At 40.9% G+C, this 24,565-nt stretch overlaps 1 protein-coding gene across 3 annotated transcripts in view; it reads left to right on the forward strand.

Moving 5' to 3' along the window:
* Positions 1–24,565, forward strand: part of hepacamb (hepatic and glial cell adhesion molecule b) — an 85,421-nt gene that overhangs the window by 20,142 nt on the left and 40,714 nt on the right. Inside the window, exon 1 of one of the 3 annotated variants that reach the window (XM_043676869.1) lies at positions 5,103–5,187. The exons of the other annotated variants lie outside the window; for them this stretch is intronic. Within the exon in view, the coding sequence (XP_043532804.1) occupies positions 5,118–5,187 (70 nt within the window). The 5' untranslated portion in view covers positions 5,103–5,117. Of the gene's footprint in view, positions 1–5,102; positions 5,188–24,565 lie in introns of those variants that run through there. 3 annotated transcript variants of the gene reach the window in all.

Consider the following 24,565-nt stretch of genomic DNA (forward strand, 5'->3'; position numbering starts at 1 on the left):
AACAAATGGTGTCAGCCATTCATCACACTTTTAATTGCCCACAGAACTCCAATAGGTATTTATACTGGAACTTAATGGTGATTAAAAAAACTATTCTCAGTGCAATCCATAGAAAGTCTGTTTGAGCAGAGCCCACAGCCATGAATCTTCACCAAGCAAATTGATGTACTTTTGATGAGATGTGTCAAGTCTAAACTGGGAGCTGTAGGTTTGATTTGTTAATTCACTAACAAATCAGACAAAACAAAAACTGAAATGGAGAGGCAAAGAGTTTTGGGATTAAGTGAATAAGTTGAAAGAGACATACAGGGAAAAAGTTAACAAAGCCATTTTATTTAATTTTTAAGTTTTCAACTTTTTGAAACTAACTCAAAAAATAACTCGCTTCTGAATGAATGCGACTCAACACTTAGCAGAGAGGTTATTTAACAATGGATTAAGACTTATCAAACTTTTCAAAATGTATTTGCATCACTTTGGATTAGACACAATTTTTCTGGAAAGTTTAGCATGAACTTATGTACTCCAAATTTCTGGAGTACTGCAGCACATCCTGTTGCACATCCTGAAGAAGGGCCTGTGCCCGAAACGTCGAATCTCCTGTTCCCTGGATGCTGCCTGACCTGCTGTGCTGTTCCAGCAATAAAGTTTCAACTACTCCAAATTTCAGCTGTGCTATGTGTTTTAATTTTGAGTTTCTCAGTGAAACAGTAAAATAGTAGCTGCTGCTGAAAAGTACCCACTGAAGTCACATTCGTACAGGGTCCACCCAGGACAAGGTCAAACAATATGGTTGGAGGGAGTATCAGGGATCCTAAATCACAGGAGGAAAGGGTCTAACAAGTTTGGAAGCAAGGACAGAAGAGTACAACAACAGCTCTCCATCTTGCTCTATTTGAGATCCAGGTTTTCAGTCAGGCAGTGGTTAACTGAGTTGACAAGCTGCTCCTGAATAGCAGCTATTGGGATTACCACATGATGACAGGTCCTGCCTGCAGCTTGGTTAACCCCATTCATGGTGGCCTAAGATCCTTACCCTGTCTTTAATGAGCCCATATAGAGTCAGTGTTACCCTGGGGGAAGGAAAGTTGACCATGTGCCTTCCTACCTAGAATTTAATCCTGCCAGAGACAGCAAGGCAACAGGATGTGCTGCAATGCATTAAGTGCTCTTCCACCTCCAAGCTCACCATCATTGGAAGCAGAAGATTCTGCCCACGATTATAATTGCTCCGTCACTGTTGTTATGTTTCCAAACTCCATTGATATTGGTCAGGATCAGCCTTCATAATCTTTTGATTTTAAGATGGAATGCCAGGCCATCTTGTGTTTTTCTTACCTAATTGAATTACCATCTAAAAGACCATTAGAAATAGGAATATGAGTCAGCCATTCAGCCTCTTGAGCATGCTCCGCCATTCATTAGGTTCATGGCTGATCCGACACATTTCTCACATACACTTTCCTGCCTTTTCCTCGTCACCCTTGATTCCTCAACTGATCAAGAATGTATTGATCTCAGCCTTAAATATGGACAGCGCAACATCGAGGGCCAAAGGGCCTGCACTGCTTTGTAATGTTGTATGTTCCATTACAAGAACTCTGTCCCCACTGCTTTCTGTGGCAAGGAGTTACAAAAATTCACAAACCTCAGAAATTCCTCCTCACCTGAGTGTTAAATGGAACTTGCCCCCTCCCCCCCTTATTTCTGAGGCAATTCCATCTGGTCCTAAAGTAAATCATGGATCTGTTCTTTCAAAGTTGTAGTTATCTTCGGACCAGCTCTCACATCTGCCCCCATTATCTCCACCAAATGCCCAATGTCCTGCCTGGGGATTGTCTTTGCCAGTCCCTGGCAGCAACCTTTCTCCCAGTCAAACTTCTACTGGGTTGAAGACACTTGTACTTGAATTATGGTAATGAAGGCAGAGAACCAATATGTCCTGAGCTTCATGTCAGTGAGTCAGAGACAATCTGCTGCTTCTATGTTGCACTGTCAACTCAAGTAAAAATTGGAGTTTAGGTTCCCTTTGTAGTCTGTCTGGAACAATAGGCAGCCTCACTAATATTGCTCTAATGTTTAATGCCCATTAAATCCATTTCTCTGCTTATTGACACTTTATCATTTCTGTAAACCTCTAATTTGGACTTTGTGAATTTTCACTGTGTGTCCTTTGATTGTTGTTTTGCTATTTTAAACATGTAAATCAACTTCTCCTGCAGTCTGTTCTCCAAAGAATTTTACTTTAGTCATGTGAGAGTTTCTTTCTAAATGAGTCCCTTAAAACTTGGTCAACTTTCTCTGAAAGTTTTTGACACATTATTGGGAATTAGTATCCAAAGTTACATCCCATACTCACTGTTAATTTGTGGAGTCAATGCAAAATGTTCTGATTTGTTATTCAACATGTTTCAGATGTGTATTTTATTCATCAGGTTGATAACTTTCACACAGTATCATCAACAACCAACCTGAAATTTTTCTCCTCTTTGCTTCTGGATACCTTTTCATGTAATGTAATCATTTACTATTACCTTCTCCTACCTTTGTCATGCTGCATTTTTTCAATAATAAATTCTATCCACTGCATCTCAACCCAACTTTACAACTAGTTTGAAAATGATCCAAACCCATTCTATTGGAATTGGGAAACTTAATAATGCTCCAACTGTCGTATGCCATTCACAAGTACTGTGAACCGCATTTTGTTTTCTCTCAGGGACAATATTTTCCAATCTTTGTGCTTTGTTGCTGGTCTAACAAGTATGATTGTCGACTTAGGAAATTCTGTGTTCCTGGTCATGTGTTCTGTGGATGCTGATCCCGATCCTAGAGTCACAAATCTGACAATTTGGCAAGTGTTCTAGGAGGTGAAATTGCTGATATTTATTTCTCCGGTTCCTTTCCCCATACCTCCTCCTGTTCTCAAAGAATTTTGATCCTTCATACAGGAGCTTCCTCCAAGTCGGTTTCTTCTGAACAAGGGTCTCCCTTGTATTAGGATCGATGTTGCATTCCTTGAGCGAGCCCTTCAATTTTGCAAGACTATCTTTGTCTCCCTCTCGTTTGAGTGTTTTTCTCGATCTGGGTGAAGATGATTTGCTTTGACAATCAGTACTCAGGTATCCTAATCTATGACCATTTAGCAGAGTTATGTTTGGGTGATCCTAGCCTTGATGCTGCTACTATTGGATGCTTCAAGGATGCCAGTGTTAGTATACCTGTCCTCCTAACTGAAATGGAAAGTACATCAGCCTTAGGGTTTGTCACTAACAGACAACCCCTTATCAATTCAACATTTATACTAAGCTCATGTCAAAGTTCTTTTTAAAATTCGACTAAATAACTTCTACAGGATTAATTTGGTTACTTTCCCATAAAATTTGCAAGCGATTATCCAAGTCCTGTTATGATGGGTATGACCCATGGAAGGTGGAAATTGTAGTTGCCACTATAGTAATGAAATGCTTAGTATGGTTGCATGAGATCTCTTCTTTTGCTATTGTAATGGAAATAATGAAAAATTGAATGTATTTGTTCCTGTCTTACAGTCATGGAAAGTTAAGTATGAAGTATTAGCTTTTATAGGTGAAAGTGGTCCAAGATGCTTATTAGCAGCACTCAATAAAATGCCTTCAAATATCTTTCCACTATTAATGTCATTGATGAGCTAACTCCTTGTTTAAATTGTTGGAATTGCATTATCTATCTTTCATGATTTGAAATCTTGGGTAAGTTTACCAAGTCAGATTCTGTTCTTTGTTTTTTATCACTGTCTTTCAGCCTGACTCTACTTCTTCCATGCTTTTAAAAAAAAATGTTTTCACTTATTGCTGGTGAGGTCAAAATTTGTTGTCCATCTCTTTTGTCATTGAAAAGATGAAGGTGGGGATGGTAGCCTACTGGATCTTCTGCAATCCACATGGTGAATGTATTCCCAAAGTGATGTTAGGTCTGGAGATTCAGGAATTTGATTCACTGATGTTGAAGGAATGGTCATATTGTTCCAAGAGAGGATGATGTGTCTCTCGGAAGGGAACCTACATTCCTATGTATCTGCTCTTCTTGTTCTTCTAGGTGGTAAAGGTTTTGATTGTGGGAGCTACTGTTAAAGGAGCTTTGATGCGTTGCAACAGTGCATCTTAGAGATGATTGTTATGATCATCAAGTTTATGTTATGGTCTGTCCAAGATCCAATAATTTCTTTACTTAAAGCAGACAAAGTTGAGATCCCAAGTACTAACTAAAGATCCATGGTTTTGAACAAACAATAATGACCTTGGCTATGCAAAAACATACAACTTATAATCTGACATTCAAAATTAATATGAGGTAAATATGGGTAGTAGACAAACTGTGGTTGAACATGTACAGAGCAGATCAAATAGCAAATGTAGTCAAGACAGTTCCCACACGTTTCTCAGCAAACATCGAAATATGGATCACCAGAACCACAAAAACTTTACAATTCTTTACTTTCAAAAACTTGGCTTCAGAGCTCCCTCTAAAGTTATTGCGCCTCAGTGATGGTACATGATCTGGCAGTTCACTGCCCTTTCCTGAGGCTGCATTTCTCTGCATTCTTCAGATGGTGCTCAGACATCTACTCAGGGGCAGCATTCTAGCCTTTTTGACAGACAACTGGCTCCACTAAGTAAACATTGCCCCTGGTTTCTCCAGGTTTCAGGTTTTCTTAGCTACATGAAATAAATCTTGCTTGTTGGCTTCCTTAACACTACACTCGATTGAACCTAGCTATTAAAGACTCAAGAGCTTCTTATAAACACCTCAGGGCTCCAGACAATTAGGACTTTTCTTGAGGCCTAATCCCAGCACATAGCTACAACTACTGCTTCCCAGGTCTTCTCCAAGCCCTAATTGCTAGGGGTCTTCTGCTGCAGCCCACAGATCTTCTCCTTGCTGTCAACCATCTCGCACACTAACCTGTCATATAACTTACCTTTTACGTTCATCCTGTGGTCTGATTTTTGTACCAGACCCTGGTCTGTCTTTTCTTTACATCTCCACAGGTGTACTCCTGATGACTCTGATGGCTGGGCCCATTGTATAGTAAATGGATCATAGCATGTGCAGCCTCTCATGCTGCCACTCTGAGCATGTACCAGGTCTCCTGGGAATTGGAGTTCTCAAGCCTTCGCCTGAAAATCACTCCTTTCAGAGAGATGGGTAGGTCAATGTATTATAACATGGTACACAATGATACTCCTGTCTACTTACAGTGGAGGGGGTGAATGGTTATGATAGTGGTTGGAATGCTCATCAAGCAAGCTGCTTTTTGTTGTATGATGTTGAGCTCCTTGTGTGTTTTTGGAGCTGCACTCATTCACATAACTGGAATTCCGTCACACTCCTGACCTGCGCATTGTAGATGGTGAAAAGACCTCGAGAAGTTGAAGCAATCATGGCAGAGTATCAAACCTCTGACTTGCTCTTGGAGCCACAATATTTATGTGGCTTGTCCAATTGGTCTTCTGATCAATGGTGGCCCCAGGACATTGATAGTAAGGTTTTAATGATAAAAATGCCATTGAATATCAAAGGAAAGTAGTTAGACATTCTCTTGTTGGATATAATCATTCTGGCTCTTGTTTGAAATAAATGTAACTTGTCACTTAGCAGCCCAAGCCTGAAAGTAGTTATAAGCAGGTAAAGACTGTTTCAATATGTAAGGAATTATAAATGGAACCGAGCACTATCCAAACCTATGTGAGCATCCCAACCTTTTATTGTAGAATAGTAGAATGGTAATTGTGTAACAGCTAAAGATAGTTCAGCCTAAGACCATGCCCTAAGGCATTCTTATAGCGATATCTTGAGATCATATGCCTCAGCAATCTCTTCTCCTGCTGGGAATTATTAAAGCCAGTGCAGAGATTTCCCTGATTCCTGTTGACGTTGATTTTACCCCAGAAGTCTTAATGTCACAGTGGTCAAAGGTGTATCCCGATATGGTCAGTCACTGTCACCTCTGGAATCAGCTCATCTGTCCATGTTTGGAGGAAGGCAGTAGTGAGCATTGATGATTGGGAGTAAACTGATAGGATAGTAATTGCTGGAGAGGATTTGTCCAGCTTTTTCTCAGAAATCCATGTCTGGCTAAATTTTCACTTCATTGAGCAGATGCCAGTGTTGTGGCTGTACTGAAACAGTTTAACTCAGGATTCAACCTGCTTTCCTTTGTGTCCAGTTTAATGTTGAAACAGAGGGCATGTGACTATTATCATGAGAGATAGTGTAAGGAAAAGAAAGAATAGAAAATGGTAAATCTCCTTCACAGTACATAACCAAAAAAGTTAGTTTAGTGCTGCAGCTAGGTTGTACATTGACCTGATCACATTCTGTACCCAATCTAGTAGCACTTAGTGAGGTAATGTAGAAGGAGCTGATCCCTGTTTTAATGTATATTGTGTTAGCAGCACTCTATGATTCATAAGGTTTGAGGGTTCACACTCCACTCCAGAGATTTAAATGCAAACTCAACGTTTATACTGTAGTGTAGTACTGAGTACAGTGATGTCTGTTGCATGAGACATTAAACCAGCCTTCAGCCTTCTCAGGAGGTATTAAAAGATTTCATTACACTTTTTAAGCTGTGATGGGTTCATACTCAATATTTATCCCTCAAACAACATTAATCTGTAACGATCTACTTCAAGGTAAATATATCCTGTTTTGCAAGGTTGTGTCCCAAGAGTTTTTGATCTGCTAACGCAAGGTTAATTCACCCAACTTAGTGTTGCTTCTACAATGTTTTTTCATTATAATGTACATGCTGTTAACTGACCTGACAGCTTTCGCTGTTACAATTGGATTAAAACTAAGTATGAAAAATATTGTAAGCACTTATTTCTGCCAGAACTATTTGGATTCACTGCCGCTGATCCTTCTTGCATTATTAGTTGAAATACTGATACCATATGGGGAACGATGCCCACACTATGTCTTAGGCAGAAGTTAGGCTCTGACTTTGATTAAACAGTACAGTTTTATTTCATATTACCCAATAATTAGTTACATTGCATCTAAGATATAAAATGTATGTCTTGTCAGAAATCATGATATGGAGGTGCCAGTGTTGGACTGGGGTGGACAAAGTCAGAGATCACACGATATCAGATTATAGTCCAACAGGTTTATTTTGAGTCACAAGCTTTTGGAGCACTGCTTGAAGGATCATAACCTGGTATCATGTGACTTCTGACTTTGGCTCAACTTACAAGAACACATTACAACTTCAGCCACACACTGTCAACACTAAAAACGATCCCTAAAACACACACTGGAAATTATAGAAAACTGGTCCAGCACATTGAAGACTGCTTAGCTGTCCCAGAAACAGGCCTTTAAATCCTGAGGCTCAAATCTGTCTTACAATGTCAGTTAGCTCTATCAGATCCTAACTGTCTTATGCAAAAGGAAATATATTCCAAGTTAACATGAAAACTGAAAGTCCTGAAGCAATTCAACAGATCTGGCAGCATCTGTACAGAAAGCAATAGAGTTTCAAGTCCAATACAACTCTTCTTCAGAACCAGAGACCTGGGTTCAATTCCAGCCTCGGGTGACTGTCTGTGTGGTGTTTGCACATTCTCCCTGTATTTGTGTCGGTTTTTCCTCCGGGTGCTCCAGTCTCCTCCCACAGTCCATAGATGTGCAGGTTAGGTGAATTGGTCATGCTAAATTGCCCGCAGTGTTCAGGGATGTGTAGATTAGGTGCATTAGTTTAGGGAAATGTAAAGTAATAGGGTATAGGAATGGGTCTGGGTGGGATACTCTTCAGAGGGTCGGTGTGGATTTATTGACCAAATAGCCTGTATCCACAGTGTAGGGATTCTATGATTCTGTGAAATCAAAATGTTATTTTTGTTTCCCTCCCCACAGATGCTGTCAGACCTGTTTGTCGAGCGATTTCTATTACTATTTCATATCCAGTAATTTCCTTTTAAGTTATTCTGTGCCTCTTTCTAAATGGTCCCATGTTCTATCTCAAGCACAAAACCTTCAACCCAACATAGTGATTTGGGAGCGAACCATTCAGGAATATTAGGGATAAGGATTAAAGTATAATTTATGAAAATAAGCTTAGCTGTCTGAACACTGTGCTTACAAATGTTCTGAAGCAATACACATAGAAGTAATATATCAGGAAATTGACCTTAGCTGGGTTGTCATTGGGATGTATACACAGTTAACACGTCAACTGGGTAAGAGATTAGTCAACTGACATGGCACTTATAGACATGTGGAACTGACTACCTTTCAACTGGCTGTGGTACAGAGTGTGCAGGAGTTTACCAGATTGTGGAAGAAGTATTAAAATATGGAAATGGAGGAAGAGGGAAAAAAGCAAGTCCAATGATAGCATGTTCCGCAGACTTCCAGTGCTCTGTATATTACTCTTCACATTTCACTGTAACTACATTTATTATCAGATCTAAAAGAACTAAAAAGAGGGAACACTAGGTTCAGAGATTTTAGTGCTAATTAATAATAATTAAACAGGAAAAAACTTAAAAATCTATTTTTTCCAATGTGAGCCAAAGGTTTGGCTTCTTCTTCAATCTGTCAGGAGCAAGATCTGAACAGTTCCAGCCAAACTAATTAAAATCAGAATGAGACAGATGACTGGAGTGATGAACATAAAGGCTGCACAGTGGAACACTAACGCATTGAGTTGCGAGCTCTCGCTCAGCATTGTGCTACTGCCAAAAAATGTCATGAAGACAGTAGGGAAGCTGGAATTTCAAAATTAAAATATGACGTCATACATTTTTAACATTGGACCTCCCAAAGCTATTGTGCAGATTTCAAAGAAGAATGCAGGAGTTTACCCTGTGTCCTGGCCAATATTTACCCCTCAAACAGCATCACTAAAAACAGACTATTTGGTTATTATCTTATTGTTGTTTGGACTTTGCAAGTTGGCTGCTGTACTTTTCCCTCAATACAACAGCAACTGTACTTCAAAATTCCCCGTAGAGTGCTTTGGACCATTTTGAAGTTATGAAAGGTCCTAAATAAAGAGTTTTTCACAGACAGCTCCTTCAGACTGTGAACAGAGAGGTAGGTTGCTGAGATAGCTGCAATCATACTTTACTACAAGAGATGGGCCAGATCGCAGCTCTGAAAGGATTCCATCTCTCTTAGATCAGATCTTAACTTCTAGTTGGCAGGGTCCTGGGCATGCCTTCTGTTTGTGGCATATCAGCGAAAGAGCAGACCGGGTTTGGTAAGGGGAGACAGGCTGAGGTGGACAATGAGGGATGATTTCAGTGTCTCTGTGATGAACTGACCTTTGGAAAACCTGAGCAGAACTCGCCTTGTATCAGATCAGATGGAACTTATTGTCTTCTGTTGATGGAAATGCTACTGCAGAAGTAACAGGCCTCAAACATGGCATTGCACAACTCTCAAAGCATAAAAGTACATGGGCTGACCTCGTGGCCATTTCTAGTGCATCTCACATGGCACCTTATGCTGGGTAAGGTGCCAGTGTGGGTATGCCATGTGTGTACTAGTAGAATGAGGAGAGTCCAGATGGTGATATCAATCAACTGTTTCAGCTGAGTTGATGGGCATTTTTCAAACTTGGTCTGTATGAGTATACAGAACAGCATTATTCTTAGCTGAACAAATTCAAATGCGTGAGGAGCCTTGCTATTTAAGGTTACAGGTATCCAATGTGAAAGGTGGCTTATTTATGTTATTGAAAAGTTTGTGGAATCATGCACATAGCTCACTGGTTGGAGAACTTGTGTATTCATGCAGGGAGGGAAAAAGCTAGTGTGTTAGCTATAATTCAATTGAGAATGGTTTCTCCTTTGAATCAGAAGATTGCAGGTTCCAGACTCATTCCAGCACCTGAGCACAAACATCAAGGCTGACTATCCAATGCAGTGTTGAGGGAGTGCTGCATTGCTGAAGGTACCAAATTTCATGTGAAAATCAAGCCAAAGCCCTGCTGCCCCCTCAAGTGGATGTAAAAGGCAACAAAGCATCGACTTGAAGAAAAATGTGGACGTTATCTCTATTCCTGTGGTCACTGTTATGGACCAGACCAGACCCCCTCAAAACATTTCAAGAAGGTAGCCTAGACCCTAACCTTTCTAGTTGTTTTGAGCAGGTGTGAGGTGGATATTCTAGAAGTGATGCAGCTGGTCAAACCACTTAGTTTCACATCAAGCAGAATTTATTTACAGACTACCAAATGCAACGCAAACAAAAGAAAACCGAATTTAGAATAACAACGATTTGAAAACCGACCAACATGATCTAACTTAAAAAAGGGCTGGTCCAATTTCCTGCAACATCCCATCAACACACCCCTTGCAAAAAGATAAATTCAAACACAGGTTCTTACAGGAGAGATGTCAGAGAGAGAATCAGCATGGAACCTCTTTTCCCAGCAGCTGTTTCTCTAGGCCCCCAGCTGAAAACTAAACCAAACTAGAAAAAAAATCTGAGCTGGGAGAACTGGCCACTCCCCTTTCATTGTACAACTGTTTTAAAAAAAAACCTTAAAGGCCTCCTCTCTTTGTTGACTTAGGCAGTATCTCTTAGCCATTATTAAAGTTACCAGTTCAGACATATCAGCACCTCTGCCTTTATGATCCCTCTCGATAAAAAACCAAGGACAACTTAACCTTGTTAAAGGACCAGCATCATCACACCACTATAGATCTCTCATTAACCTCACTAAAAACAGACTATCTGGTTATTACCACAATACTGCAGTAAATTGGCTGTTAAGTTTCTACAATTCAACAATTAATGTATTTCAAAAATACGTCATTGGTTGTGCATTGGGTTATTGCATGGTTGTGAAAAGTTTTACATAATTGCAAATCTTCCTGTTTTTGTTGCTTGTAGCTTGTTAGGGTGCTGTTGCTGTTTCTGTAAGTCTGCATCAAATCAAACAGAAGCTGTGAGAGTGTGGAGTAAAGGGTTAATTGAAGAATAGTTACTATGCCGATGCGTAAGGAGGTATGTTGTAGATGTCACAGTGTCATCAGACCATGGAGATAATAAATGCAAAATGTTGTGGGTGCTGCATTTTTCCAGCATTTCTGTTTTTACTTCAGATCATATGGAACTGGAACCTAAGACTATGTCCTTTCTTACCTTCACTGTATCTAGTTAAATTCAGGAGAAAAGGAAAAGAGGAGGAAATTGGTGAAAAGATCAGAAAAGGAAACTGCATTTCTCAGGGTTGGTGGATTTCTGTAGCAGATTAGCAGTGAAAAAAAAAATTATATTAAGTCAACCTTTCATGAAGAAGAGCTGAATTAATAGAAATATAAAATGCTGTCATACAGCTGTTTGGATTGATGCCTAAGTCTACAACTGTGTTCTGTTGTCACAATTGTGCAATAATATTGTTATATATTTTGTAAAGAAGGCTGATCTGTTTGTTAAAATAGACCCAGAATCCTGTCGAGTGGCTCCCAAATATCACATGATTTTCCTTGTTAATTTACAGTCAGCCACAAAACAGACAGTCTAGTGAGCTATTGCAACATCAGCCACAAAGGGAGACATTTAGAATTCAGTTAACCCCTGGACATAACATGCATCCTTCTAAAGTCCGAGAATAGTTTCTCAGACAAAACAAGGGCCTAGAAGGACATTTTCTTTGTGGGACAATGATTCAGAAAAGTTACAGCCATCTTACATTTTTGATCTGTGCGAGACAGGCTGTGAGACACCATTGGGATTAAAAGATGTACAATTTTTATATATTAATATCACTTTTAGAATTCGGAATTTAAAATAAACAAATGATATTGGTTATTTATGTGAAGAGTTGTCTTTAACAAAAGGGTCAGAGCGTCCTTCAGAGCAGTGACTTAATCCAACATTTATCAACCAGAAAAACAGGTGATTATAGATCCCTCTGACATCAATAGAAAGATGTTTATATTGTTGGGTTTATGATGGGTAGGATAAATACATAAGGTCATTAGTTTTATTTTTTGTTTAGAAGAATTGGGTGTCGCGGTGGCTCAGTGGTTAGCACTGCTACCTCACAGCTCCAGGGTCCCAGGTTTGATTTCAACCTTGGGCGACTGTCTCTGTGGAGTTTGCACATAATCCCTGTGTCTCCGTCGGTTTCCTCCCACAGTCCAAAGATGTGCAGGTCAGGTGAATTGGCCATGCTAAATTGCCCATAGTGTTAGGTGCATTAGTCAGAGGGAAATGGGTCTGGGTGGGTTACTCTTTGGAGGGTTGGTGTGGACTGGTTGGACCGAAGGGCCTGTTTCCGCACTGTAGGGAATCTAATCTAATCTAAATCTAGGAATTGAGGGAGTTAATTTTAATTCTTTTCAGAAAACACCTGAGTTTATAAACAAGTTTAGTTTCTCTTCTAGAAGGAGTTCACAGCAGTCATGGCTGGTGTGATTATGATAAAAAGTCTTTTACATACTATTCATATGCAATCACCTCCCTTCTGTCAACATACATATTTTATTATCTCTCAGTTGCTTAGCACCTCAAATATTAGCACGATAGTGAGGCATGGTAGTGTTCTGAAGCAAAATACCATAAATCACAATGTCAACATTTGAAGTCTTAAAAGATTCTTCTGGAAGTAGGGGTCACCGTATAGGCTAAGTATAATATATAAACTGCCAGCGTTGGTGCAAATAGTTGCCATTTTGAAGTGTGAAGAGACATGACACGGCTAATTCAAATTAAATGAATGTAACATATATTATTGAAATAATTCTATTATCTTATTTTTAATTACAATCAAAAGTTTTAAACACTGTCAAATCAATTGTCTTTAGCTGTGTCAAAATCCTGGAATTTCCTTCCCAATGGCATTGTGGGTGTACCAACATCAAATGGATTGCAATGGTTCAAGAAGGCAACTCAGCACCACCTTCTCAAGGACAACTAACAGTGAGCAATAGATGCTGGTTCAGAAGGGTTGCCCATATTTTATGAGTGAATAAAAAAACCCAACACCAAACGTTTATCTTTGTTTTCATTTTGAGCTACTTGATTTGGTGCTACTGGTTTTATAATTATCCCTCCGCAACAGATAAGCATCATTTCCATTCATTGAATTGGATGTTTTGTACTTTTCGAATGATCCAATGATACTTTGTGCACCAATAACATTCCATGATTTAATGATAAAAAACACAAAACACCAAATGGGACATTTTTTCCACTCTTTTTGACCATTTTTATTTCTATCAGTCACCTGTCCATTCCATTCGTCGCAGTCGTGATCCTTGAATGGCTTGTTGAGGCACACATCCCAAGGTTGATATCTAGACATTAACCCCAGGTATAATTGTAACTTGGAAGACATACCTTTCATTTCAGTTTTTCTACTGGATTTGAACATATCCCTTACACATTCCCTGTGTTATTTCCACACATTATGAATCCGCAAGCTCACTCCTTCCTTATCCATCTGATCATTATCATGAAAATGCTCAAAAGCTCCAGCAGGCAACTTGATTTTTGGTATGGTTTTAATTTGAAAATTACTACACACCGTAATTTTGCCATGCAAGCTAGCATCAATGTGAATATTATCTACCCATGTCCAATGATTTTACTTTGAGCTGTTTTGAACCTTCTCACTCCAGTGATCATGTATTGGGAATATCGAAGTTCATCCATGTTGTCATTGTGACATATTGGACTGGATCTTCTGTGAAGTAGCAACATTTGTCAGATTGTTGATCTGCTTGAGCTTTTTCACACCTTGCTGCTGCTCAGCCCGGCTTGCCAGGTCTTCTGATTTCAGTTTCTCCAGAAATGCAGAGCTCAGTATTCATTGGAGAGTTCCATCACAGTGTTATAGAGTTAATGAGAAGATGAGATACAGCTCCTTTTTTGTAGCACTGTCTGCCATTTGGTAAATGTACATGTCCAGTGTGAATGTCAGTTCATGGCCAAATATGAGAATGTTAGTAAATGGCTGAGTTAATGAGTGAATGAATGGGTAGAATAGGTTGGTTGGGTGAGGTAAGTGGGTAGGCTGGTAGGTAGGCAGGTTTAAGGGTGAGTAAGGTGGCAGGTTATAAAATGGCAAGTGGATGGTATGGTAGACGGGTGAGGAGGGATACTCAAGTGAGGTTGGGAGTGTAGACTGGTTGATGGTGGGTTAACAAGGTTAGGAAGGGATTATTTGAGTGGTCAGAGGTAGCATAGTCAAAAGAGATGGTCAGTTGGGAGTCAGGAGGAAGTAGCCAAGATTTAATCAGGACATTCGAAATATTTCAGGGAGTGGCATGGCTGTCGCTGGGGGGTTGGGGAGGGGAGGGTGAAGGGATGTCAGTTGTAAAGTTACGCAGGAATTTGAGCAGGATTTTTCTGTCTAACACTTCTTGGGTAACTATTAAGATAAGATCCCATGGAAACTGTCTTCAGTTTCTGAGTTTCTAACTCAGAGACTTTCATTAAGAGATTTGGGGAGGAAAAAAATTGCCCATTAGAAATTAAGATTTCCCAGATAATTCCCACGGAAGTCAGTATGTTGGAACTTATCTGGGTGCTGACTTGCATCTTGAGTTGTCCATCTGATCTCCAATAATCCTGTGGCTGGAAGATCTTGGCCAAAGTCTTTGTGTTTTACTGCTGTCTGGTGATGAATTGATAATTTTATCAACAAGGTCTTTTAATGGTCTCTGAGCAACCTTGGTCTTCTGCCACAACATTATTTTTGTTCCATGAAGTGGCTACACCAAAGAGCTATTGTTCTTAAATCTTTGCTGAACTCAGGGTTTCTTTTAAGTGCATGTATACGCATTGCATTTCTGGAGGCGGTGTAACTATTATGATAGCTTTCAAGAAATTGATCTGATTCATGCTTCTCAGGAATGAGCCACTGGTTAGTCTCAGTTCTCGTGGTGTGTTGGATTTGCAGTTCTTTATCAGGGCAGATTCTTTCTCTGTCCATTCTCACACCATTTTCCATTACATAATCTCCCTCGCTGCAGCACAGTTATTTGACTACTTAACAAATGTTTTGAGTTCTAACATGAAACCAACTCTGTACTTCATTCTCTTTGCCAAAGGACACATTTCTGTTCATTGTTCACCATGGGCAATTTCCTCTTTGTGGATGTATCTTAAACTCCCATGCAAGTTCTGGGAGACGGGACCCACTTGGTGCCACGTGCTGAAATATGTGCGTCGCCATAGTCTTATCAGACCATAGGGGCTGCGCTCTTATTAGAGAGAAGCGACTGGTGGTGATTTAACCTGAGGGTCACCAGAACTCAGGCGAGGGAAGAGGTTGAGAAGGAGAGTCCTTCATGGTAACCTCAAACTGGTGATGGGAGTTGAACCCACACTGTTGGCATCACACTGTGCTGCAAACCAGTAATCCAGCCAACTGAGCTAAACCGATTCCCGTGCTGAATGATAAGGTGCAGACAACATGCATTTCAGAGGTAAAAAATTGAGACCCAACTCCAAATAAGGGTACAGCATAATTTAGCAAAATAAATGTGGTCACCTGATATGCTGTGCCGACTTGTACATTGCATTTTATGATAAATTTGCTTTTGGATCTCATCAGTTTAAAACTGGTGAACTGTGTATGTTGATCAAGAACAGTGCGAGAATCTGCCAGATTTTGAAACCCACCTTGAAAAACCCACTCCAGAAATCCGATTAAACTCTTCAGAAATGTGAAAGGAAACAGAAAATTAGGGCAATGGAAGTCAGTGTAAACAAGTTTAATAAAATGCAGATGCTCAAATTCATCAACAAAAAAAAATTAAGCTATTGGAACACTCCATAGGTTAGACAAAACAAACAACATCTGTTGTCTCCACTAAAACAGCCTCAGAGACATTGGGTTTATTTCTCTGTATTTCTGGGGGCTGGTAGTTAACTCTCTGTCAAATACTTGTTTGAACCCTTCTAAGTATGAATACAAGATGGGTGCTGAAGATATCAAGATAAGCACTTCTGCTCCATTGTGCATCTTGGCTGCTCGAAGGTTTAGAGTTTGGCGTGTCCTTGTGCTAGAAATTATTTGCTAACCCTTTCCAATCACTGGTTTGTAGAAAGGGACACACCCAGCATCAGAAGACCCCTCCGTATCCCCAATGTCTATAAAGTTACTTCAGTACACAGCGTGCAATCTTTGTGGCACTTGTCTCAACCTTGTCTTGCTGTTTAAGTGTCATGCATTTGTTTATATATTTCTTGAGAGGGCAAATATTTATTATGAGAGCTAATTCTAAAAGGATTCTATATAGGACTGAAAGCTACCATTTTTTAAAATGTTCTTACTACTTAAATGGTTCAAGGTCCACTTGTTTTTAAAGACTCATCCTGAGTTCAATTAGACTTAAATATTTGCAAAGCTTCTCTGTGAGTCAACAGCTGCTTGTAAACCTCCAAGTTGGAAGAAATCAATGGAGAATGGCTTTTTATTCCCTCTTTAGTTGATACCACAATTTTATATAATACTAGAGTTACTGCCTGAAATGTGATAGATCTGTCCAAACGTTTGTTTTTCAGAATTCTGTAGGGAGCTGTGGCAGTGAGGTCACTCAGTATAATTAGGGTAGATGCACAAAGGTTGATTCGCCTTGTGGGCGAGTCTCAGACCAGAGAGGATAATCTCAGAGTTAGGGGTCGCACATTTGGGACAGAAATGAGGAGAAATTTCTTCTCTGTGACTTTGTGCAATTCTTTACCACAGAGTACTGTTGCTGAGATAGATGGACATTTAGTTATTAAGGGAATCAAAGGTTGTGGGGAAAAGGCAGGGAAGTAGAGTTGAGGATTATCAGACTAGCTATGATCTCATTGAATGATGGGGCAGAATCGATGAACCAAATGGCCTATTTCTGCTTCTATCTCATATTTTTTCAATGGTCTTTAAACCAGATGATCCTGATAATAAGCATTTGCATTTGATAATGCCAGGTAAATTATATGGGGCAAATGCTAACCTTCCATTCCTTATTAAAAGAACATCAGAGATGAGTGAACAAGTGGCTGTGGTGTGTGATAGAGAATTTAAATGGTACTCATTGAATTTAAACGGTATCCCTTTCCAGCTCCATGTCTGCCTAATCTTATTGTTTGGCCAGTATGTGTAGGGATGCAGGGATACCTTTGTTGGACAGGAGGATGCTTAATATGCACCTTGAATATCCTTTGCTAAACAAGCGTTCGTTTACAATGTTTTAATCTCTAAGAGTGGAATCTGAGGCATAAATATTCTGGCTGGTTTCCATCGGCCGGTCTACCCTGCAGTATTTAAAGGTAATGTGGCTACTCTCAGAACAAGACCCCAAACTTTGTCTTTTATTTTTGTGGGGCATTCCTCCTGCTTCCACAAAGCTATTCTGTTCCATCACTGTCCCCCTGTTCCCCACTGAAGCAGGTCACAGTGTGGTTTCCATCTGGTACCCACAGCTCACCAGCCACTGTCAGATCCAGACCAGCATCTGAAAAGGATATGGCACCAGGTTCAGCCAACCTTATGTCTATTTCCAGGCAAGGGCAAGATGATTCCCGTGGGTCCATGTTATTATGTAGGCATCTTTGGCCATGGTGTGGAATCAAGGAACCGGAGGTTTAGGAACACAATTATGTTGACTGGAGGAATTAGGCAGAAATTAAAATGTGTCCAAGTACTTTGAAAAAGGGATATTGCATTTTAGGAGATTTTTTGTGTCATTGAAGAAGTTTAAGAGCAAATGATTCGGGGATGCTGGTGTTGGTCTGGGGTGTACAAAGTTAAAAATCACACAACACCAGGTTATAGTCCAACAGGTTTAATTGGAAGCACACTAGCTTTTGGAGCGATGCTCAAATCACCTGATGAAGGAGCGTCGCTCCGAAAGCTAGTGTGCTTCCAATTAAACCTGTTGGACTATAACCTGGTGTTGTGTGATTTTTAACTTTAAGAGCAAAAGAATTGTGTGTCATGTATCATGTGATTTTCCTGATTTGCACTCTGGTGATTTCACAGTTTGTAACATTATCACTGTTTCAAAAAAAAGTGATCACTGTTTCTCACTGTTTAATCTGCTTTGGCGCTGAGGTTATGGCGTGGAGCAGACTGGGTGAATGGTGTTTTCACAGCCATGTAACATCTGCTTTATTTACTACAAGAAGGGATTGTGTCTTCAAGAGAAGGGGATGTGTAATGAATGGGAAACCTACAGCCTCTAACTGTGCAATATCAACATAGAGTTACTCCCTGCGTTATGCAACCCCCAGAGAACAGCATTGTCAAATGCCTGCAGTTAGTGTGTGGAACATTCCAACCCCTGGACTTATTGTCCTGGGCACTAGTGTGTTCACTGAGCTGCCTTCAGCACTTTCTACACGTCAAAAACATTGCCTTTCACAGGGCTACTGTTTAACCAGAGCCAAGGATAGGAAATGAGCCCAGACAAAGGAATCTGATGCTTTGTTTGGAGTTACTTGGCAGTCTCTTCAAACTCACAAACGTTTGCTTTCACAGGGTGACCACACACTTCATCTTGTTCCCTTTAACTCATTCTTATTATTGCCTGCTACTCATGCAATACATTTCCCAATATTGATATGTTTATTTAGTCCCAGCTCATTTCTTAAGCTTAATAAGAACAACCGCCTGTAGAAAAGACTTGGGAGTATTTGCCAGCATCCTTTGCTGAATAGATCCATCCTTCCCATTTAGGACTGAGCAGTCTTCTATTGCTAGAAAGTGAGACCATATTGAAACATGCACGTGTGCTTTCTAATATTGTTGCCCTTCTTGAATTCTAATTGTTGGATTTCTGTCCATCTTCAGCCTCATCCCTTGCCCCACCTGTTACAGCAACCACTTCAGCCTACACTCTTTAAAACTTCACTCCAATTAATCCTCTTGACTACCTACCTTTAAAAATTATATCAAGACTTTGATCAAGCTTTCAGCTTCCCTTCCACGTCTTTAGTTGCCCTTGGTGAGTCACTGGAATGCATTTTACAGATGATATACACTGCTGTCATCATGTTGAAGGAAGTGAATGTTGAACCTGGTAGATGTAGTGCCAATCAAGTGGTCTGCTTTGCATTGGATGGTGTCAAGCTTCTTGAGTGTTGTTGGAGCCGCACTCATCCAGGCAAGTGGGGAGCATTCCATCACACTCCTGACTTGTGCCTTGTAGGTAATGGATAGGCTTTGGGGAGTCAGGAGGTGTGTTACTTGCCACAGAATTCCTGCTCTTACAGCCACTGTATTCATATTGTGAGTCAAATTGAGTTTCTGGTTAATGGTAATCCTCAGGATGTTGATAGTAGAGGATTCAATGGTGATAACACCATTAAATGTCAAGGAACGCTGATTAGATTGTCTCTTATTGGAGATGGTCATTCGCTGGCATTTGTGTGGTGTGAATGTTACTTCCCACTTGTCAGCCCAAACCTGGATATTGTCCAGGTTTTATTGCATTTGAATATGGACTGTTCTGTATCTGTGAAATCATGAATGGTGTTGAACATTGCGCAATCATTGACATACATCGCCATTCCAAACTTATGATGGAGGGAAAATCATTGATAAAGCAGCTGAAGTTGGTTTTATGTCCAGGACACTACCCTGAGGAACTCCTCCAGAGATGACCTAGAGCTGAAATGACTGACTTCCAACAACCACAATCTCTTCTGTTGTGTTTGGTATAACTCCAGCCAATGGAGATTTGTTCCCATGACATACATTGATTCCAGTTTTGCTAGGGCTCCTTATTCCACACAGAGTTGAATGTAGCCTTGACATCAAAGGTAGTCACTCTCACCTCACCTCTGGAAGTCAGCTCTTTTATCCATGTTTGAACGAAGGCTATAAGGAGGTCAGGAGCTGAGTGGCCCTGGGAGAACAAAAATTGAGATTCAGCGAGCAGGTTATTCTTTTGCAAATGTTTCTTTATCGCATTGTTGACAATCTCTTCCATACTTTTGTGATGGATTTGACAGTATGGGTTGGATGTGTCCTGCTTTTTGAGTACAGGACATACCTGGGCAATTTTCTACACTGTTAGGGAGATGCCGATGTTGTAATTGTACTGGAACAGCTTGACTCAGGACATCACAAGTTCTGGAGCTCAAGTCCTCAGTGCCATTGTTGGAAAGTTATCAGGACCCATAGTTTTTGCAAGTATTAATAGCTTGAATGGTTCCTTAATATTATGTGGAGTGAATTGAAGTTTTGAAGACTGACATTTGTGCTGCTCTTGTCCTCAAGTGGGCTTGCATTCAGAAAGTCTGAGAAGAATGCAAATCCTTTTGACCTGTCTTCCAAGGTGCTGACCTCCCCAATGTTGAACATCCATCTCCTATTGGTTGTTTACTTGTCCATCACTTTCAATTCATTGTGGCAGACTGCAGAATTTAGATCTGATACATTGGCTGTTGGTTCACTTAGCCCTGTCTATTCCATTATTCCCTCCATCTCACACGCACGCACATTCTAACACACACACACTCTGTGCAATCGTGATTTGGAGGTGCCGATGTTGGGCTGGGGTGTACAAAGTTAAAAATCACACAACACCAGGTTATAGTCGAACAGGTTTATTTGGAAGCACACTAGCTTTCGGAGCGACGCTCCTTCATCAGGTAGTTGTGGAGAATAAGATCATATGACCCTACGATCTTATACTCCACAACCACCTGATGAAGGAGCAGCACTCTGAAAGCTAGTGCTTCCAAATAAATCTGTTGGACTATAACTTGGTGTTGTGTGATTTTTAACTTTATACACTATGCACGGTCCTTCAAGGGTACAAGGCCAGTGCACGAAAGAGACAATCTAATCGTCCCTAGACCTGCTTGCTGCCGCTTCCCCCAACCTGCTCACCAATATTGAGTATATTCTGCGACTTACTTGCCAACAGGAGTCTTGTGTCCTCACCTACTCAAGGACATAGAAACATCAAAAATAGATGTAGGAGTTGGCCATTCAGCTGTTTGAGCCTACTCTACCATTCAACATAATCATGTCTAATCTTCAAACTCAGTATCATATTCTCGCTTTCTCTCCATACCTTTTGACCCCTTTAGCCCTAAAAACTGCCCCGGTGTCCTATCTTTTTGCAGTCTCCCTATCACCAGCAGACTTGCCTCTGCTCACAGCAACCTCCCCTCAAACTGAATTAAGTTGAGGATGTTGGCACAGCTTACTGCTTTTCCAAACAGAAACCTTTTCTCTTCCATGTTTGCCGCTGGTAGATTCCTTCAGGGGCTGGAGAGTTCCTCCTGGCAGGTCACATTTCAGCCTGTGGCCTGCCTCTTGGAAAGGGCCAGAGTTTGATGCAGAAGGGTACAAAGAGGTTCACATGAAATGTAGGCAGGAGCACAACACACCTGAGTTGAATGCTTTCTTCCACACCAGGTTGGACCCTGTCATCATGATGTTGTAACTGACCAAGGTCCTTTTGACAGTATTTTCCAAACTTGAGACACCTACCACTTAGAAGGACAAGGGCTGCAGATGCACGGGAATACCACCACCATCCAGACCTGAAACGAAATCACTGCTCCTACACTGTTACTGTGTTTAAATCAGCACCTTCCCCACAGCAATAAGTGATGGGCAATAAACACTGATTTACTGAGCAGCACATCCAAAGAAAGAGTAGAATTTTGAAATTTTCAATTGTTTGATTATATTCCAATATCAAGCCTTTATTTGAATTTAGTCTGTCTTTGCCCATTTCAGTCTAGAAATTGAAACTTACAAATCTGTGCACTGATTTTCTGTTTTTATTGTATGTGGCCATTGCACCATCCAGAATGAGTTCCCATGCCGAGCCAGTGTAAAGCTGGGTGAATTTACAGAGTGATCGCTCTTGGTTTGCCAGTTATTATTGGATGCAATTAGCCACTGATGCCAAGAAGCACAGCTGCCAACCAGTTCTTTTCAGTCTGTTCAACTTGATTGCACGTTTAGAGGAACTTCCTGTGAGAGAGGCTAATTTACTTATTGCTCCACTGTGACCCTGTGTATACGTGTGTTTGCAAACCAAGGCATGTTAACACAATGCTGTCCTGTCGCTCCAAATGGTGGTGACTGAGCGATGATTATAATCGGAATGAGGTAGAATTTACAGCATTGGCTTAACTAATGTACACTGGTGTTCAGTTCTGTAGGAGCCTCATTGTACCTCTTACAAGCTAGCCCTCCCTGCGTATCATCCTACTCCTTTCTCCCTGACGTGCTTCTCTATCTTGCACTTAATGTAGGCAGCTGTGCTAGTGACCCCCAAAACTTCCATGTTGTTGTGAGTCTCATACTATAAACATTAATTGTGTAAAGGGATTTCTCCCTCAATTTCATTATTATCGGCGACTCTTATATTTATGATTCTCGTTTTGTTCTTCCCCACAAGTGAATACATCCTCTCTAAACTTCATAACTTTAAAATCCTCGGCAGTTCCCTTTCCTACAGGAAAAAAAAAGTTCTAACCTGTGTGATCTTTCCTGACCTCTCACCTGTAAAATTCTAACAGAGCTGGACAGACTAGATGCAAGGAGGATGTTTACCCCAGCTGGTGAGTCTGGAAGCAGGGTCACAGTCTCAGGATAGGGGGTAGGCCATTTTTGACTGAGATGAGGAAGATCAGACAAAGGTTAGTGAGCCTGTGGAATTCTCTATCAAAGAATCCTGTGAGGTCAAGTCACTGAGTATATTCAAGGAAGAGGTTGTTAATCTGTAGATTTTAAAGGCACCATTGGATATGGGGACAAAATGGAATATGGAATTGAGATAAAGCATCAGACATGATCATATTGAATGGTGGAGTGGGCTCAAAGGGCTGAATAGCCTACTCCTGTTCCTAGTTTCTATGTTCTATTTTCCTACTTGTGGCATCATCCATGCAATTTGTTCTCTACACCTTTTCCAGTCCCAACAAAAAGGCCCAGGACTTGCACCTCTACTGCCAAATCCAAACCACCCAACAACTTGAGGAAGAACGCCTCATCTTCCAACTTAGAACCCTTCAACGGCATCAACATCGACTTCACTAGTTTCCAAATCTCCCCTCCCCCCACCTCATCCCAGATCCAACTCCCCAATTTGGCACCAAACTCTTGACTGTCCTACCTTCCATCTTCCTTCCCACCTATCTGCTCCACCCTTCCCTCCAACCTTTCACAATCACCCCCTACCTGCATCAACCTATCACCTTCCCAGCTACCTCCTTGCCAGCCCCACCTCCACTTTGTTCTAAAAGGTCTTTCCTTTATTCTAAGGCTCTGCCCCGGGTTCTGGTCTCTCCTATCAATGGAAACATCTTCCCAACATCTAGACTGTCCAGGCAATTCAATATTCTGTAGTTTCAATTAGATTCCCCCACAACCTTCTAAACTCCATTCCATATAGACTCAGAGTCCTCAAACGTTCCTCATATCAGCTATTCATTCCTGGGACCATTCTCGTGAAACTCCTCTGAACACGCTCCAGGGCCAGTACATCCTTCCTAAGATATGGGGCCCAAAACTGCACACAATACTCCAAATGTGGTCTGACCAGAGCCTTACAGTGCCCCAGAAGTACATCCCTGCTTTTATACTCAAGTTCTGTCAACAAAAATGCCATCATTGTATTTGCCTTCCTAACTACTAGATTAGAGTGGTGCTGGAAAAGCACAGCAGTCCTGGTTTCCAGCATCTGCAGTCCTTGTTTTTACCTTCCTAACTACTGACTCAACCTGCAAGTTTACCTTGAGGGAATCCTGGACTACAACTCCCAAGTCTCTTTGCACTTCAGACTTCTGGATTTTCTTCCCATTTAGAAAATAGTCCATGCCTGTAATCCTCCTACTGAAGTGCATGACCTCACGTTGTATTCCATCTGCCACTTGTTTGCCCACTCTCCTCACCTGTCCAAATCCTTTTGCAGCCTCCCCACCTCCTCACTGCTACTTGTTCCTGTTACTATCTTAGTATTGTCTGCAAACCTATCCAGAATGCCCTCGGATCCTTCATCTAGATCGTTAATGTATGAAGTGAAAAGTTGTGGTCCCAACAATGAGACTTCCGGAACACCAGTTGTCACCGGCTGTCACTCTGAGAAGGACTCCTTTAAACCCACTCTCTGCTTCCTGCCAGACTGCCAAGCTTCTATCCATGCTAGCATCTTACCTCTAACACAACGGGCCCTTATCTTACTCAGTAGCCTCCTGTGCGGCATCTTGTCAACGGCCTTCTTGAAGTCCAGGTAGATAACATGCATTGGCTCTCCTTGGTCTAACCTGCTCATTGCTTCCTCAAAGAATTCTAGCAGATCTGTCAGGCATGACCTCTCCTTGATGAAACCATGCTGACTGTGCTCTATTTTACCACACACTTCCAAGTATTCAGAAATGTCATCCTTCAGTCTAGATTTCAGGATCTTACCCATGACCGAGCTTAGGCTAATCAGTCTGTAATTTTCCTCACTCCTTTTTAAACAGGGTGTCACGTTAGCAACTTTTCAGTCCTCTGGTACCCTTCCTGATTCTAGCGATTCCTGAAAGATCATTACTAACGCCTCCACTATCTCTTCAGAGGGAGGCCCGTACATAACTGCAACTATGGATT

The sequence above is a fragment of the Chiloscyllium plagiosum genome, chromosome 35 (assembly GCF_004010195.1).
Source record: "Chiloscyllium plagiosum isolate BGI_BamShark_2017 chromosome 35, ASM401019v2, whole genome shotgun sequence".
NCBI classification, from domain to species: domain Eukaryota; kingdom Metazoa; phylum Chordata; class Chondrichthyes; order Orectolobiformes; family Hemiscylliidae; genus Chiloscyllium; species Chiloscyllium plagiosum.